At 35.6% G+C, this 15,822-nt stretch overlaps 1 protein-coding gene, 1 non-coding gene and 1 pseudogene across 7 annotated transcripts; all 3 read right to left on the minus strand.

Annotated features, from left to right (window-relative positions):
• Window positions 1-1,655: 1,655 nt before the first annotated feature.
• LOC117618362 lies at window positions 1,656-2,364 on the minus strand (annotated as a pseudogene).
• Window positions 2,365-5,755: 3,391 nt separating this feature from the next.
• On the minus strand, window positions 5,756-5,907 carry LOC117620403. The gene has a single exon (XR_004584744.1). It is a non-coding gene; the product is annotated as a U12 minor spliceosomal RNA (small nuclear RNA).
• A 368-nt stretch (window positions 5,908-6,275) lies between these two features.
• LOC117619183 (probable sulfate transporter 4.2) lies at window positions 6,276-14,895 on the minus strand. Of its 6 annotated transcripts, none has more exons than XM_034349065.1 (16): window positions 14,226-14,848; window positions 12,814-12,862; window positions 12,507-12,708; window positions 12,039-12,207; window positions 10,803-10,868; window positions 10,615-10,722; window positions 9,867-9,974; window positions 9,703-9,768; window positions 9,390-9,450; window positions 9,171-9,298; window positions 8,838-8,879; window positions 8,459-8,575; window positions 7,903-7,954; window positions 7,341-7,479; window positions 7,089-7,177; window positions 6,276-6,903 (listed from the first exon to the last, which is right to left on the minus strand). In XM_034349065.1, exons 1-16 carry the CDS (start codon window positions 14,532-14,534, stop codon window positions 6,524-6,526), a joined length of 2,085 nt encoding a protein of 694 aa, XP_034204956.1. In that variant the 5' UTR covers window positions 14,535-14,848; the 3' UTR covers window positions 6,276-6,523. The 6 variants fall into 6 exon arrangements, with proteins under 6 accessions (XP_034204956.1, XP_034204961.1, XP_034204958.1 ...); XM_034349070.1 differs by having other exon boundaries at window positions 12,507-12,712; window positions 14,226-14,561; XM_034349067.1 differs by lacking the exon at window positions 9,867-9,974 and having other exon boundaries at window positions 14,226-14,895.
• Window positions 14,896-15,822: the final 927 nt, after the last annotated feature.

Below are 15,822 nucleotides of genomic sequence, written 5' to 3' on the forward strand. Positions count from 1 at the left end.
ATGAATTTTTTTCCACATATGAAAAAATTTCATTTCATTGCCGGACACGGGACAATGACAAATTTGGAGCCAAGCCTCACACAAGGAAACATCTTCCATTGTGCTCCAAGCCCCTCCGGTTTCGATAGAAGAAGCCATAAAAATATGAAATCAAAATGCTAGATGAAAAAAAGGAAAATGTTGTGTAAAAAGAGTGAATAATAGTAGAAGTATAATGAAATGTAAGAGTATTGGTGTTGAAAGTGAAGGGTATTGATAGGTATTTATAGAAAAAAAAATATCAGAATTTTTTAGAATTTTTTAAAAAAATTTACGATTTTTTTTCATATTTTTATTGCCCAAAAAAGCCTCAGCCGTTGGATTAATTTGGAGAAGCAGATCGGAAGGCTGGGGAGGCGACACGTGGCAGCGTACCGTTGGAGCTGGCGTCGCGCTGACGTCAGCGCGCGCTGGTTCAAATTTTTTTACCGTTGGCGCATGCATTGCACGCGCCAACGATAAAAAAATTTGAAACGCGCTCGCTGACGTCAGCGTGACGCGAGGCTGACGTCGGCAAAACGCGAGCTGGACATCGGGCTGGTCTCGCCTTCGGGTTGGCCCAAGTTGGTGAGTCCCACACCACCCCCGGGCCTGGGCTGCACGCTGGAGCGACTGTTTTTTTTTTCTTCCTGCCCTCGCCTCGGGCTGGGCTCCCTCGCTGGAGCCGCTCTGAAGGGGTTGGGCCTAGCAAGAACTGAGAATCGAACTATTGATGGTTTTTGGTAGGCTGCTGGGCCATAAAGAGCTAAAAAAATTCATAGCTTGAAGAACTTATATATGAATATATGATGGCCCTCATTATATGTAACTGTCAATCAAGGATGCCATTTAAAAAGAAGTCTAGAAGAAGAAATTAACATCAAAATGTTGTTGGTTTGTGATATTTTAAAATAATTAATAGAAAAATATATCACACACCAACACCTTTTAATCCATCTTATTTACAAACAGAATATTGGGCACCCATCTCCATGACTATATATTATAATCTGCTATATATATTTGGAACTTTATCTCGTAGCTGGTGCTATCACCGTGACATGCAAATTCGGTAGAGATTTAATTGGTAGGGACTACACCACTGTTATTCTTATTAGTAGTTATGATATGCACTATGCAGGGGGGAGGGCCACACCGTGAAACTTGAGGTGTCGGCAAGTGTTGTATAAATTGTCATTGTGTGTGCCTTGCTTTGTCTTGCAACAGTGATGTGTCATGCTCATGTGTGTGTATATATTTATAGATTATATAATTAATATGTATTATTAATGTTAATTATGAATCGGAATTTATTTTAAATCAAGCAAATAACATGGGGATCCTAGGATCATCCTACGTTGGAATTTATATATTCAGTACTCTTATTTGCTTTTTTCTCTTTTTTCATGATAATATAGAAAGAAAAAAGACATGATAAAATGGATGGAAACTGGCTGGCAAGAACAATGATGCAGTAATTTGTCCCTATACCACTTCTTTAATTCTTCTCTTAACCATACATTATACATTATGTATAGTATTAGATTATGAATATGAATTAACTAGTTCTTGATTCGCAGTTTGATAATATATAAAATAACCAATCATTTCCGATGGAACCTTAATTATCATCAGAATTAATGCTTGGAGGACTCCTGTATCGTGCTTCGGATCAGTTGGCTTGTCTCTTCCTCAGACATTGCATCTTGTTTGTTTGTTGATTGTGCATAAGCCTCGAAGAATTCCTTGTTCTCTTTAGCTAACTCATTCCATACTGCACCAAAATCACTCCAGATCATGACTAAGCTACTGTTCTAAATTCGAAGTAACATTAATATTATCATATAGATAGATATGAACCTCAAACATTGCTTGCATTCATTGCTTGCATGTGTATATATATATATATGTGCGCGCACGAGCGCTCGCCTGCGCTCGAACAGCAAAGGGCTTTAAGAAGAGAGAGTTGAAGAGAAGAACTAACCAGTGGAGGTAATGACAGTTTGATGTTTGCATGTTTAGATAGGGCTTCCATGCACTCCTCTTTAGTCATGTGGAAGATCAGGCACGTTTCTATCAGGTGGTGCACCTATTTCAGGTTGGTCACCAAAATCACACACATTCATTATTAAGCATAAACATCATAAAAAAAATAAAAACAAAAACATAAATGAACATAAATTACATATATATCTCGATCCATCAAGAAAATGATGAATATTATGTAACTAACCAAACAATAATAAGAGACTCGAGTTCTTTGGTATCTCAGTTACCAAGTGTATGTATGTTGCAGAAGAATCTGCCATTATCTCTCTGTAGATGTGTAACTTTAGAAACAGAAGAAGACTGCAGGGATTGGGGAGTGAGAGAGAGTTAATATATAGACCTTGACAAATATGCGCACACACACACACAACAAAAAAAAAAAACTTTCGTGTACTTAAGAATTAATTAACAGTGTCACATCATATAATATAACGAGCTAATAATTAAAAGTTCTATTTGACTTTAATTTCCGTGTTAAAATAGGGCAAGTGGGAGAGATGAGTCCACATGGGGCGATAGATGATAGTTGGTTGAGACCAAGGTCTTAAATATCTGGAGTTTTGGAAATATGGAAATATCAACAAAAATATCGGGAAAGTATCGATATCAGTAAAAATTATATCAAAACGACAGAAATTGTGATAAAAATATGAAAATTTTTAATGAAACTTTAGAAGATGTTTATTTAGTCAATTATCTACTAATTTGACAACAACCAAAAAATTAAAGCAAAATGTATTGCATAGTGAGTTTGAGTCATTTAAGTTGAGTATACTGCGAGCTGATAAACACTATAACTTAAAAAACATGAAATATATATATATATATATATATATATATAGCCAGAGGGGCTTAAAAGTGAAACATTCAAAAGCCTTTGCACTTGACTAATAAAATTACTTAAACCGAAGCCATTTATTCAATAGGGATAAAATGGTACGATCACAATTTTATTTATATTAAAATAAATAAATTATAGTGACTAAATAAATAAAATTAAAGAAATTAAATAGAAAAGAAAGAAAATAATATTAGAAATTTGAGTAATTAATAAGGATATGAAATAGTAACTAATTAATTAATCCAACTCTTTAATTTCGGCAAGATTTTAAGAAGGCAATAAATGCCATCTATTTAGCACAGAGAAATACAAATGCACCTTTACATAGTGGATAAGGCGAGGAGAATGGCGTAGAGGTTCGAACCACCTACACAATATGCGCGAGTAACCAATAATGTTATGATACATGTGATAAGATATTTTAGGATCAGATAAGAGATTTACAAATGACCATATAATAGTATTTCAATCTTGCCCATTTTATCAAAATAAGGTATAGTTCCTTCTCCACAGTATTGAGTAATGAGTGGGAGGGCCCACTAGAATTAAGAAATTCTTGTACGCATCCTAACACGTGTGTTATTCTTATTTGAGACCATTTAATTTAATTTTTATACAAGCGATATTGAAGAGTGGGGAAATCGAACATAAGATCTCAAATGCAGAGGTCAAAACGTAGTGTAACAATGTAACATTACTTACAAAAGCGTAGTGTAAAGTATAATTAGAAACGTGCAAATTATTCCCCCATTGACATGAACTTTTTAATACTCAGTGATTGATTGCCACTATATAAGATTCATAGTTGGCTCAAATGAAAGCAAATAATAACTGCTACCTGCCACTGCGTTCTATTGCGCTCAATTGACGGTGTACATTTTGTCCAGCTACAATCTTCTTTTGGTTCAAATATGATTTCGAATATACGGAGCAGATGGCTCAGTTTTATTTTGGGTAAGTATAAGCAACAAGGACCAATAATTGAGCTAAAAAGTAATTGATGCTACACGCTTTGTCCGACTTTGTGTACCTTTCTCATGCATTTTGTATTTTAAATTTAAACTCTAGTCCCCTCTTTCAAAGAATCCTCCTAAAGCCGTTTTTATTTTGAGAGGGAGGAAGCCATTATTCTTCCTTTTTCTCTTATCCTCTCATTTTCAGAGACAAAAGATTTTCCCTATTTATCTTCATTTTGTTATGATTTTCTTCCAACCATCACAGGCTGCTACGTCTCGGCGTCGGATCTCCACCACTATCTTTTTTGAGGTTTCTTTATGTTGGGAATAAGTCACAGAAGCTCTTTGGGTTCTCTGTGTAATTTTCACATCTCCTGTTGTGAGAGCTTTTCACCTCTCCTTTATGAGAACTTTTCATCTCTTATTTGTGAGAGCTTTTCATCTCTCCCATGTGAGAATTTTATTTGCATTATTATAACTTGGTTTTTTCAAGTTTTTTTTTAAATTTATTCTAAATTTGTAATCTTAGTTGGGATGACTATGCCTGAGTTTTTTTGATTCTGCTTGATCTTTAGTGGATGCGCATCAAATTATCTTAATTTTGATATTAGACCACTTCGTTATTATAATGGTCTTTTGTGACTAGTTTATATTGGCCCCTTGTAACTAATGATTTTTTTGGCTGAATTATAAATCTAATCTTAAAATTTATATAAAATAAATAAATTGAGCCAAAAAGTATCTTGCTCATTTGGGCTGAAGTCCTCTTGTAGAAGGGACAAAATATATCGTCAGAGGCTAGTTATGTTGGTCAGGCTTAGGAGGGTAATTCTATAACCATAATCAGCAGACAATTAATTTGCACCCTTCACTCAACTTCGAGTTTTCCTTTTCATAAATTAAATTAATTTAGAAAATTTTAAATTATCGCTTATATAAAAATAAACAAAGAACGAATATTTCGTGTCATGCTTGATTAAACTTGATAATGATTTGAATGAACTAGTTAAAGTGACAAAAATGTCCACATAATTAGAGAAAATGGTCCCTCCCCAAAGGGTACGATGAGAAGAATGGTTGATGATGGAGGCTAGCTGGCGTCAACAGTATTGTCAACCGGAGTTTGCACTCGATTCACTCTTCTATCAATTCTCAAATAAATTGCCTTTCCTTTTCTTGTTAAATAATTAACTAATATATAGAGACTAGAGATAAACAAACAAAATTGTGGGTTTCCAGTTGTGTGACGGTCATTCTCTTGATTTGAATTCTAATCCGTCCATCCACGTGGATTTAAGTAGGCTTAGCTACCATCCATCCATTGCTTAAAAAGGTCTGGATTTGAAGTGTTAAGACACATGACTGAGTTCATATGGTTTATAAATGAACCAGAACTTCAATGGACTAAATCATTCTAATCAGAAAATTGTTTTGTATGTGGGATTTGATGCTCTAGAAGATTTTATATTTTATGATTATATTCTCTGCCTTGTCATTCGCTAAGACGAGACAACTTGTTTGTGCATGAAAAACACAAAGTTGAAGTTGAAGCAGGTTCCTACCTGTCATTTGCCCTTTCTCGTCAATATTTCGTCTCTTTTCAAAAAGCTCCATTTCCAGACATGACTGAAAATTCCTATAAGCATTTACTCCTTGCACGGATATCCTAGATTTAATTTTCCCTTACTCAATATTCACTTGTATTAAGAAAAAGAAGAAATGGCATAAGTTTAGTGGCCCTTCTAATTAATAATAAGTGCCGCTAGCTAATTTGACTTCCAAGTACCAAACGACCAGGGGGAGATTAGAATAGTTAATTCATTTTATTTCAAATTATAAATTATAATTAGTTGAGGTTAAAAAATGTTTGAACTAAGATTTGTGAGGGTAATAGGGAGGCCCGCACGAGCGAGTTCTGCAAAGTAACAGCGTCAACACTCGGCCAGCCTATAACCCCTCCATAAATTCAGCGCACATTAAGCGTTGCGCGGCGAGCGGCTCTCACCGCTCGCTTTGTTTTCCTTACTCATTAGTTTAAGGCAAGTTAAAACGTTGTGCACCATCTTGTATTTATAGCACTCTACTCGGAGAAACTCTCTGTTGATTTTCGATGTGGGACAAATCGTCTTGGAAAGTTAGCCTTCTCCCTCACCGCTTCCAAGACTAGTTTTATCTTTACAACCTGTGCCTCCGCTGCGCAGATTTCTCAAGCACATTGCAATTTGGGCGCATTTCACACTGGAATATAAACATTTAAAATCAAGTTACCAACATGTAGACGCTAGAATGAGAAACAGAAAATTAGTCCTGGAAAGTTAACATATAGAACCACTGAAACCAAGTTGTTTCTAGCCTTCTAGCAGTAAGAAACACAAATCGGAAGAGCACGTACAGGGGGGAAGGAACGTGGATTGAAGAACGACATATTCATCAAATCGTTGTGTGAAAGTTGATTTTTTACATTTATTCAAAGTGCATTACTTACAATTTGTCGTCTTCTTTTTTTCAATGAGAGCTCATGCAATACATTTTACAGCAAAGAAGCCTAATTAAATGGAAATAATCAACCCTGAAGAGCTAAAAAAAAAAGGGATGAATATGTTCAAATATAAAGCTGCCTTGCAAAAATTTAGGCATCATATATTACATGTCAAGAAATTCAAGAAGATTTTCGTGACAATAGTGGTTCCAACTGAGGGTCAATATCCTTGGAGCCAGACTCCAGTTCGGCCACAGATGAATCCTCTGCTCTTTGCTTAATCAATCTCTGGAAGGGACTCAGTCTCTCTTCAGACGATGGGTCTGCTGCCTTAGGTGTCTCCTTTAAGCTCTGCACATGCTGAAGGCAAACTTGAACAGCATCGTGCACTCTCACAAAGTACCACTCCTTACCAATCAGGTCCACTACACCTGCTCTTGATAAGGTCATCAGAACTTCTCGATTCGGATTGGAAATTGCTATCCGGATATCCCGCAACTTGTACTCCTGATGCAAGTCTTTTAAGGCTTGAACGGCGCTGGAGTCTATATACGTTACAGCTGCAATGATGATAGATATACAATTCAGAAAATCAGCAGAATCTTATTTTAGATCAGCCTTATGAGCAAGCTCAGCAGGCATGATTTTTCAATGCACATCTAGTCATTAAATGCTTCTTAATAACTGAAGAGGAAGACAAAAATTGAAAGTAAAAATAAAAAGGAATGGGATTAGCAAGACTTACGCGCCATCTCTATGATAACAAAATAAATTCTTTCAACTTCTGGTCCACGACTGGTAGACCTATCAACCTCAACTTCATATTCCCGTAGCCTGAAGGACAAAATTAAATTGACTTGAATATGCTTTCTTAACTGGGGAAATCGGCAACTAACTCAGTTGTAGAGACTTGCTAAGTAAATAAACTGTGGTACAATGAGATAACCAGATTGATTAGATTTATAATATATCAAAGTGATAGAGCATGAACTTGTACCTGTCCTTTATGTAACTAATGTTTGCAAAATAAATAGGTGCATCAATCCGAACAATCACAATTCCATTATATGTATATGCTTCTGGATACTGTTGAGTATTTCTATACACAGTTGTGCCTGGAAGACGCCCCAAGACAGCTGCAGCATACAAAAATTTATTGAATAATCAAATTCTGGAATTAGCATACCCCCAAATAAATGTATCTTTATGCTTCCAATCCTAAAAAGCAAAAAATACATGGAGGAAATATGTTATTTTGTCAATGCAAAAGGATTGGCCAAGGCTTTCAGAAATTATCATTACATGTACTGTCGTTGATTAAAAAGTCCATGAAATACAAATAACAACCAGAAAGGTAGATAGAGATGAAGATGAAGACAATGATGATGATGACAACAACAGAAAAGAAGATGATAGCATGCTGGACTTTGTAACTGGAATCATAGATAGTTGAAACATGAAACAAGTGAAATACCTAATGTGTGGTAATACAGGAAGCTATGAACACGGTGCATCTACTTATGTGCACAGACTTTTATGATCAATTGAACTGCACTTACCAATATGCGGATTTGCTGATTCATGAATGACAAATGCAAGTGAAACACCAACCTGCAATCACACAAGCACATTAAAACTAAATGATTATAAAAGAAAAAAGGCACATAGAATATATATATATATATATATATATATAGAGAGAGAGAGAGAGAGAGAGAGAGATTTCGTGAGAAGTTTAATGATATTTATGCAACTTGTATGGTAATTGATTGTCCAAAAGCTTGAGCCAATAAGAAACCAATTAAAGCTATATATATCAAGCTAATGCAAACTAACCCTGAAAACTTGCACTGAATGGATGCATAATTCACCATCTTAACTGTCTATCTAAGATTCAGGTACTGAGCAACATTGGATGATTATCATGGAAAGGTTTTGTCTAGCACAACTGTTGATAGTTATTATGCCCTAATCAGTCTTTCTCGTAAAAAAATGCTGATTCTTTTGGGTATAAAGAGTTAGAACGAGTCTCCCAAAACTAACATTGCTTCATTTCTATTGTATAAATGAACTATTTCCCCACTAGATACTGATAAAACCACTTCAAGTACTCACCCCGACAAGGACGCCAATCTCAATGCCAAGGAACAATGTTGTAGTGCTTGTAATAGTCCAAAGAAGAAAATCTTTCTTATCCACACCCCATAAAAATATAGCCTCCTCATAATCCACCTGAATTGGATTACATAATAGATTTAAAAATATTATTCCTAAAACTTTACCTGCAGGACAATGTTATGTATGCATAAAAGCCAATAAAGATGATCCTCTAAGGGCATCGGATCCCATAATACAACTAAATCAAATAATATTTTCTACAAAATGCGATATCTACTGAAATGCCAACTCATGTGGTTATTAAATAGTAAAATTACATGACAACAACGAAAGCTCAAAATGTAAGCACAACTCTTCAGAATTTTAGAATACCCACCAGGCCTATTACAGCAGAAATCACAATGGCAGCGAGAGCACACTGAATTACATAAAGAACAAATCCCATAGTTAGGACATCAAATTGGAATGATAACAGTGATAAAACAAGTAAACACATCATTTGACATAATAGCAAAGATGCCACCTTATGTTTTCAAATTTTTGCAACTAGCGAACAGCCCCATGAATAAATTTCTAATAGAATGTAATGAGCAAGAAGGATAATAAACGACATATTCTAATGACGAGGAGCAGCAAAGGCCATCAATCATGAGCTTCACAAGATTATATTCCTAAATGAAAAGGCAAATGCAATAAGATGGAACTAAACCTGCGGTATATATTCAAACAGTGGCGTCATAAATAGGAGAGCGCAGCCCATCAAGACTCCCATAACAAGTCCAGATAAGCCAGATTTAGCTCCACTTTCATGATTCACAGCTGACCTAGAAAAAGAACCTGCACGACTCCAAAAAGTATAAAATATATCAAAAATATAATATATATGAAAATCCTGCCTGCAGCTCTTAGAACCTCATAGGCATCACACCTGTTGTTGGATATGCCGAAAAAAATGAACCAAAAATATTGGCCACACCAAGACCGAACAACTGGTTAAAACAAAAAAAGATTCATTAGATTATAGGGTACAGTTTCCTTGCTTGCAACCAAATGACTTAATCAAATTCACCAAGAATCATGTATCAAGAAGCAATAGTAATACAAAGACAAACGGACAAGCATGCAGCAAACAGTTAAGCTTTAATCACAAAGTTCTTACTTAAACTTGTATTTTTGTTTTTATTGATAAACAAGAGCTATGGTTTTGAGCACATGCCCTACCAATTTTTCCAAAAACATACCTCTTGATTTGAGTCCAGCTCATACCCATTCTTTGCTGCTAATGCTTTTGCAATGCCCACAGATTCCTAGAGATACAAATGAATTATCACAGTACTGATAGATATGATCATTTAAACAGAGAAAGCAAAGCTACAAGTAAAAGGTTCTATGGAGCTCATCTTACCAAAATAGCTACACCAGTAATGAGAAGTGCGGTGGGGATCAAAGATGTAGCATATCCAAAAGCTCTAGGAATAGAAAAGCTTGGTAGGCCCTGAGGTATATCTCCTACCTAAACAACAGTCAAGATCCTTTAGTAACCTACTACTAACTTAAAGTTCTGTCGAATTCTTCTATGAGAAAAGAGACATTACATGAAAACAGAAGGAATCATACAACAGGAAAAATAGCAACATAACTAAATAGGATGTTTTCTGTCTCCTACATTGATACTTATTCAATTTTAAAACAGGCACCACATTAGATTGTGACTATTTAGGAAACTCTATCATTCTATGTAACAGGCCTGCATTCCAAATTGGCAAGCTCACCATGCTCTCTTTACCATCCCAATTTTCAAACAGATGGCATAACAAAGCTTGCAAAACTCTACATTGGTTATTTTAACTATTAGAGAACGATATGTAGTGAATCTAATAGAGAATGAATAACTAACTAGGAAATTCTTCTTCTTTTTTTCTTCTCAAATATCCTGGATGACAGGTTCATGAGTGTTCACAGGCTAAGATTTTAGACAGGTGCACAACAGCAGACTTATGGCTGACAGAATGTACGACAAAAACAGAACATTCCATATATAATCTATTACTAAAGCAAGCATAAACAGAACATGAGAAAAGTATACTGTAATCACTACACTGTTAGATTGAATAACTGCCAATTAAAGTGAATCTAATATACATCACACTCACCAAAGATATGGAAGATGGATTAAATATTTTTACAAAAATTGTGCCCGAAAGAACAGCTGTGAGGGGACCTGCTGCTCTCAGGAAACGCAAGTACTTCCTTGTTTTTCCCTGAATGTATACAATTATAATTAAAGGCAAAATTATGCTAAAGAAATATATTCCAAAAAGTGCAATAAAAAAGCTCATACCAAGTGTTTCATGATCAAAAGTATTGCAAGAATGACAGATCCCATCACAAAAGGAGGCCATGAGAACTACAAAAGAAAAAACCTGCCGCAGTTAAGAAAGGGAATTGATAAGTAAAACACAAAGCAAGACACAGTCACCAGTAAGGTTAAGTTACGTATGAAATTATCAGTCATTTTTTGGGGCATAATGAATGTTAAAACCATGGTCTAGGTATCAGCACATATGTTATTGTGTTGATAGCATTCAAGATTGATGTGATTCCAGGTATTCAGGTTTCAAGGTTCTGGTGCAGATTGATATTCGGTGAAGTGATGGTACAAAATAACCATCAAGTGTAGTGTACAAATTAACTATAGGGGACCAAGAGCTTTTCTTCCAGTTTCCGCTTATTGGTTTCACTTAGATTTACTGATACTCCATTTTCAAAACCTACCCACATGGTTGAGTTGCCCAAAATGATGTCTTAGAGACTAAACATCTGATGATTGACTCTTGTCAGTCTCACTTCATGCATACACAAATAAAATATTAACAGAGCTCCATCATCAAGGTCAACCATCTATGACTTTGAAGGTTGGAAATAAGGCTTGAATGGATCTGGGTTCACTCTGATCTTTAGACTTAATCTCCACATGTCTTCCATTAAGTTGTTCACAGTTTGTATCTTGTGGAAACTGACTGTAAACCGTTGTAAAACTAACTGCAAGTGATAGACTTGCATTCTTAAATATACCACATCAACTACCCTTGTATATTATGGCATGTGGACATCCCTCAAAGAAAAAACAGAAGCTGTCACCTATTTGCAATTTCCACAGAGAGAGAGAGAGAGAGAGAGAGAGAGAGAGAGAGAGAGAGAGAATCTGTCATGAACCACTACATAGGCTAATTGGTATGACTACATAAAATGACAGATGAATTATAATGCACAACATCCGGTAGTTGCGCTATGATTCTGATTGTTGATCACGGCCACATATATTTGACAATTAGAATCACAAGTTGAAAACTAAGAAATTTAATATTCCGTTGAAGTGTAGAAATAAAATTCCATATTATTTATCAGATTAAAGATCATTATTAGAACAAAGAATATTGATAACCACCACGGCTAGTCATAAAAGCGATACATTAACATGAGAATTGCAATGTTGGATGAGAAAATGCAAGCTCAAACCCAAATAGGAAGATAATATACGAAAGGTATACCACTTGGGCATGCAAGCAAAGCATACCCCATCAGCTCCAGATATAATGCTCTTGATCAATGGCACAATCTTGCTACTTCGTGCTACATTATATCCCAAAAAGTATTTTGCCTGAGATAAGGCAATCACGATGGCTGAAGCAGTTGTAAAGCCAGAAATGACAGAGTGGCTGATGAAGCGAATAATCCATCCTAGCCTGAACGGGCAAAGATTATAATGTAACTGAAACTAAAAAAACCATCAAGGTGATTATCCAAAGTTAAACCTAATTTTATGACTAGTACAAACAAGAACTAATGTTGTGGTGTGATCGATATAGGATTATATAGCTCCCGATTCTGGGTTAGCTACAGTTACCAACATCATCATCAAGAAGTTTTAGGCTCTGTCTTCTTTAGATGTCAAAACAGAATGTATATAATTGCTGAGTAAAGTGCATTTACATGCTGTATCCATGAACATGCTCCTGTAGAGGATAAAAGCAGAAGTACTTACCTAAAGAGCCCCAAAAGGCATTCCATGACCCCAACCATAAATGCCAGTAAGATAGCCAATTCTGTGTATAATTCATCAGATGAATCAACTATGCCACTTAAGACATTAGAGACCAGGAGAGAAACCAACGCTACTGGACCAACGGCTAGCTGACGAGAAGAGCCAAATATGGCATACACAAACAAAGGTACAAAACCAGAATCTGCCTTGTAACATCAAACAACAATAATTACAAACATGCAGATAAAATGATGGATAAACAAATAATCAGAAAATTTAATGACTTGATAATACTGTCAGAACTTACAGAGTCCGTATATTGGTTCAAGTCCAGCCAATTTTGCATAAGACATTGACTGGCCATTTCACAGCAAACGGTCAATAGAAGAACATACAGTAAACAACGTACATGAAATATTTAATTTAAAACCAGTCTCATTGCAATCACGAATTAGAAATATCGTTATTTGATACATGGCAAGCGACAGTAGGCACTTTTAAATTTGTAAAGGATTTATTTACTGTTTACAAAAGAAAATTATTTATCAAAAGAAAAAGCTAAAAACACCCAGTTCTATTTATATCAGCTTATTATGATGAATTTTTTATTTTTTTATTTTTATTTTTGTATAATTACGACAAGCTTTAAACAGTTCATAAAATATGGAATAAATCATATATTACAATGATCCTTTTTTTAAATAAGATTTATCACGCAAGATTTATAGAGTGATAAATTCGAATCATTAATCATATCATCCAAAGCATTAATTTTTCAAAAGCACCTAAGAAAATGTACTTAATTATTTTTACGCCGTCACAAAAACAGTACTAGTCTCTCCAGTCACACGTCTTTTGCCTCGACGCCGATCAAGCCAAATGATGATAAGTACAACTGGTTGTGGAAAATTTCTACACGCACCTCAAGTTACCGACTAATTGTTAGAAACTAAAAAGAATTAGAAAGCTGTCATATCCATAAACAGTGATTAGGGAAGTGAATGAACACGATAATTTATTTTTTTAAGTCCATTTAAAACAACCAGGGGTATATTCGAAGCTTGAACAATATGAAAGTTAATCGAATATTTATCGTCAAAAGCGTGACACAAATCAACTAAAGTACACAAAAATAAATAAACATGTGATTGGACAGACGAAATGAAAAAGAAGCATGTGATGGGAGAAAGCTTGAAATTTGCTCCTGTTTGGTCGGAAAACTGTAGGAAATTAATGTTTTAGGTTTCAAAATTTTAATTTTTGTACGAGAACAAATAGCTTAATTAGTGGCGTGTGTTTCGAAAGAAAAAAAAAATCAGCGTTAAAATCGGTTTGTTTATCCTCATAATTAATTAATTAACGTCACAAGATTAGAAACAAAACTGACCCAAAAAAAAAAGAACAACGAAGAAAAGTCTTTTCTGTTTGGTTGCTGAGAAAAGTAATGGTTCAGGCAACGAAAAGGCTAGAAATTATCAACGTAAGGGCCTGGCAATTCCATTTCAGTTTAAAAAATCAAAAACAAGAAAGAAAAGAACCGAAACTTGTAATTAAAATATGTAAAAACACTCAACTCAACGTGAAAAACGAATTGGCGGAATTGAGTTGAATAGTTAACGCTCAGAATTTTCTTTTCGTTTCCTTCATTTTCTCGGCGATCAAACAGAGGACGACGACCAGAACTAAAAACGGAAAAACAAAAGAAAAAGCAATTTCTACCTGAGGAACGAGCATGACGCCGACGGTGATGCCAGCCATGAGATCGACCTGCAAATACTCGCGCCATTTATAGGTCCGAATCCAGCGGGTGCAAGGCAAGAAGACCTCCAGCCACTCGACCCAGGTCATGCTCTGGACCTTGGATTTCCATCTCGACAGCGCGGCCCACGTCGACGACGAAGCGCTGGACGAAGACGACGTCGTACTGGGGTGCTGGAGGGGGATGATTCGGACGGGTCTGGTCGAGGTCGGCATGGAGGATCCGTCAGCGAAGTCAGTGGAGCTGGGAGATGCGTAGGTTATCTCCATGCGCACCACCGGCGCATGAGAGAGTTTTATTTTCTATCGTGGCTTTTGATTTAAGTGTGCGCGGCGCTGGGTGGCCGAGAGATACTGCTGATGGCTTACTGGTCCACTTCGTTTGGTAAATGGTAATTTAATTCAGGAAAATGAGTGACATTATATAGTTTCCAATAACTGCCTTTTATATCCGCGGTTTTCAATTAATCGCCGCTGTAAAAAAGATTAAAAAAAGAGGGAAAATATGATCGGCGAAGGGGAAGAAATGTCAATTTGATTAGAAATTAGTTGAGGAAATCAGATTCTAAAGTTGTATTATTCTTCCAATTTTACTAGTTTCTTTGTATTGGCATCAGAATATGCAAATTTACCAAAAAACCAACTAGCAAAGGAAGGACTGGTTTTTGCCGTGGGAGTGGAACTTTCCAAGTTGCTGCGGTTGTGAGAATTGAGAACAGAGGAGGACCATATAATGGAAAACGACAAAAATAGTGAAGGTTGAACCAAAAATAGATGTAAAAATTTACCAAGGAAAATATAGAAGCATACATAGAAATAGAACGGGTTCTGGGTAAGAAAAACTTGGTTGCAAAGAGTATGACACTATTTTGCTATCTTCAGTTAATAACGTTATGTCATATTGTAAATTATCACGAGTGTTATAGCGTTATTGATTCAAGATAACAAATCGGTGTTATTCTCATTTCATATAAGTGTTTCTAGTTTTAATTATCATAAGTGTTATAGCGGTATTAATTCAAAATAACAAATTAGTGTTAACCTCATTTCATGTAAGTGTTTCTAATTTTGGTGGCTCTTGGGGGGTTTGAATTGAATGAATGTGGATTACAGTAGGGACAAGTTCAAGTCGGCATGATTGAGGATGAAGGTGATAGGCACACGGAAGCGGTTTTGCTGGGACAGCTCACCACGTGCATGTATCAGGCTCGTATTTTCACTTTTTTAAGATATTGGGCCGGGGCTGCCCAATGAGGGGAGCTTATAAAATTCAATACTATGATTACTACTCAATTAATTAATCTCATATTTAATTTCTTATAATTTTTCGAATTATTTTTTTCTTTTAGCAAAATAGAAAATTATATGAATCTCACATTAAAATTCACAATTTAACATTTAAAAATTAAAAATTAAATTGATTACGGGAAGTTGTTCCATATCCATTCTTCTCTTCCCAAATTCCTAATTTTCCCAATTCCAAGGAAGAAATTGAAATCTTAGAATTTCAATGGGGCCTAGTTCATTATGTTCATGGTGTAATTTCCCTCCGCTTTGG

The sequence above is a fragment of the Prunus dulcis genome, chromosome 2, assembly GCF_902201215.1.
Source record: "Prunus dulcis chromosome 2, ALMONDv2, whole genome shotgun sequence".
Lineage (NCBI taxonomy): Eukaryota > Viridiplantae > Streptophyta > Magnoliopsida > Rosales > Rosaceae > Prunus > Prunus dulcis.